General features: G+C 51.4%; 1 protein-coding gene across 1 annotated transcript; it reads left to right on the forward strand.

Moving 5' to 3' along the window:
• Positions 1 to 1,615: 1,615 nt before the first annotated feature.
• LOC120842010 lies at positions 1,616 to 2,623 on the forward strand. The gene has a single exon (XM_040213021.1). The coding sequence runs from the start codon at positions 1,616 to 1,618 to the stop codon at positions 2,621 to 2,623; it is 1,008 nt and encodes a 335-aa protein (XP_040068955.1).
• The last annotated feature ends 415 nt before the right edge of the window (positions 2,624 to 3,038 follow it).

The raw sequence follows: 3,038 nt of genomic DNA on the forward strand, positions 1-3,038 counted from the left end.
GCAGATCATTACAAGATTGTCATTAGGCCACAGTCTGCCCTAGACCTTCCTGCACATGGCGGAGCGCTATTGCTCGAAGCGCTTCGCCTAGCCGCCAACATTACCGACGGCAACACCCATTCAGAAGATATTCTACAGAAACACCCGGTCAACCGTACTTTCACAATCAGCACGCCCAGTGAGAAACGTGCGAACGCGTACCTCAACCTACAAGAGTTCGTGATTGAAGGAAGGAAATGCCCCATCAAAGCGTACGCGCCTGCCCCCGATCTTTCGGTAAAAGGGCTGATCCACAACGAGTATTGTGGCGAAACAGACGAGCAGTTAGTCCAGAACTACAACTCCTACAACCCCGACTGGATCGTCACGTCGGCAAGACGTTACGGGAAAACTAACCACATCATGATTACGGTAGCCGGAACGGAGCTCCCCCGGCTCCTCAGATACCCCGGCACAAGACATAAAGTGGTCCTCCTTCTCAACCGAGTGCAGGCCTGCTTCAACTGCCGCAAGACAGGGCACAGACAAGACGTCTGCCCACAAAAAAGACGAAACCTCTGCTTCAGGTGTGGAGAAGAGCACCCACCACCACAGGAGGGACAACCAACAACCTGCGCCCCAGTCTGCATCATCTGCGCAAGGGCGCACAAAACTGGGAGCAGCAACTGCAAGTTCAGATTCGCCAAGCAGCAAGCCTCCCAGAGACCCAACCCGCTCAGCAACCCTGACCTAAACATCGGGCAGAACTTTAAGCACCAGTCGAGGGACAGAAACCGGCAACACGAGACCCTGACCCGAGGTGACAAGAGGGAAGCATCATCGTCCTTCCCACCACTACTGCGAAGCAGAAGCAAGTCGGCGACACGGAGCAGCCAATCGAGGGACCGTCAAAAGGACCAACAACGATCGTCCAGCAAAAGGCGAGACCCCAAAAACCCCTGGACCAAGCCAGGAGAAAGGGCCATCAAGTGGCAGGAAGATCCGGAGAAGCAGGCCCTTCGTAATCAAGTGAGGGAGCAAGCCATTGTAATAGAACGAATGCAGTCCCAGATCAGTGTGCTAGGCAATAAAATCGCGAGTCTCACACAAACCCAACACCCCGGTGAAAGCGCAACAACCACTAACAACACGTGCCGCTCCCTCACCCCTTTCGAGGGTGCAGTTATGGAAGTAAAATCCACGAACGTTCTCAAAAGACAGGCCTCTAAAGATCAGCAAGATGCCCAGAATCCCAAGAGGCGAATCGAAACTGCCTCGGCGTCCCAAGCGGCGTCAACTTTCGCAGTCAAAGCTAAACTGGCTCTCGAACAGAAAGAGAGGCTCAACAAAGTAGAGGCCCGAGCAGATAGGCTAGAAGCGACATCCATGGACGTTGTCAAAAACCTGCAGCAGACCAAAGAAGAAATTATGGAGGCCATCAAGGCACTACAAGTCCAAGTGAGCACGATAGCGACCGCGGTTGCGCAGCTGACAGTGCCCCAACATGGCAGCCCATAACCACGAGATCAGTATCTGGCAATGGAACTGTAGGGGTTTTCAAGGCAAAAAATCCAACCTGCAGCTTCATATTCAAAATTTAGAAGTCAAACCGGACATTATTACAATCCAAGAACCAATGGGGCCCGTTAGCCTAACAGGGTACAAAGCCATATCTCAAAAATATATACCACGCAAAACGGGAATGACTGCTACGCTGGTGAGCAACCAACTCACGGCTATACAACACGAATTCGACAATTCTGCGGCAGATTACACGCTAACAGAAATTATTCCCGCCAAGAAAGAGCAGGTGAGCCTGTACGTCCTCAACGTGTACAGCTCCCCGAAAGATCAATCCAGAGAAGTCACGGCATTGCTAGAGTCGACCACGCAACTAGCCAAAAAGGGGCAACTAGTGATAACAGGCGACTTCAACGCGCCACACGTCGAATGGGGATACCACAAGTCGTTCAAGAAAGGAAACATCCTGTGGAACAAAATCCAAGAATTGGGACTCTCGCTACTAAACGATCCTCACACAGCGACCAGAACTGGCAACAGCATTAGTAGAGACACCACCCCGGACCTCACGCTAGCAAAGAATGTCAAGAACCCCGTATGGCGGAACACCGGCGCGGATCTCAACAGTGATCATTACCTCCTTGCCACTACCTTTCGCACGGAGAGTAGTAAGAAGAGTTGGAAACGAACTAAATTCACAGATTGGGATAAATTCAGGAAAGAAAGGAATCAAACGGCCCCGCCTGAAATTGAAGACATCGAAGATTGGGTCAAATCCACATGTAAAAGTGTAGATTCGCATACGAGCGAAATACCAACCGATGCCGAACACTGTAACCTCGATTCCAAATTGGCACACATGTGGGAGGCAAGAAACAGTCTCATGAAGAGATGGAAAAGACAAAGGCTCAACAAAAGGCTACGAAGTAGAATCGCCAAACTCGAAAGTGAAATCGAGCGACATGCGAGAAAACTCTCCCAGCAAGAATGGTATCAAACTTGTGACAGCCTAAACGGACAACTAGGGAATAAGAAGACGTGGCACCTGCTTCGCCACCTTCTCGACCCCACGCAGTCCAAGTCGGCTGCGCAAGGACAGCTCGCTGCGATCATCCATCAATAGCCCGGGGACGGACAAGACTTCTTGGACCTCCTCCGGAAGAAATACCTGAACACCGCAGACGACAGAGAAACGAGCCCACAATATTCGGGGCGACCAAACGTGCAGCTGGACGAGCCGTTCACTGACGCAGAAGTCTGGGCCGCGCTGGGCCAGCTTAGAACAACCTCAGCGGCAGGACCAGACCTAATTACAAATAAGGCCCTCCGTAATCTTGACATGAAATCTGTCACGGCACTCACAGATTACATCAACGTATGCTGGGAGGCCGGATTAATCCCCAGCAGTTGGAAACATGCCAAAGTGACATTCATTCCAAAACCTAACAAGAAATTCAACGTGGACAACCTAAGACCCATTTCCCTCACGTCCTGTCTCGGGAAGCTCATGGAGCACGTGGTACTCAATAGACTACGGG

The sequence above is a fragment of the Ixodes scapularis genome, unplaced genomic scaffold (assembly GCF_016920785.2).
Source record: "Ixodes scapularis isolate PalLabHiFi unplaced genomic scaffold, ASM1692078v2 PGA_scaffold8__174_contigs__length_109621045, whole genome shotgun sequence".
Taxonomy (NCBI): domain Eukaryota; kingdom Metazoa; phylum Arthropoda; class Arachnida; order Ixodida; family Ixodidae; genus Ixodes; species Ixodes scapularis.

Coding starts and splice junctions, on each gene's coding strand:
- LOC120842010 (XM_040213021.1), top strand. CDS start 1,616: ATGGGGCCCGTTAGCCTAACAGGGTACAAAGCCATATCTCAAAAATAT.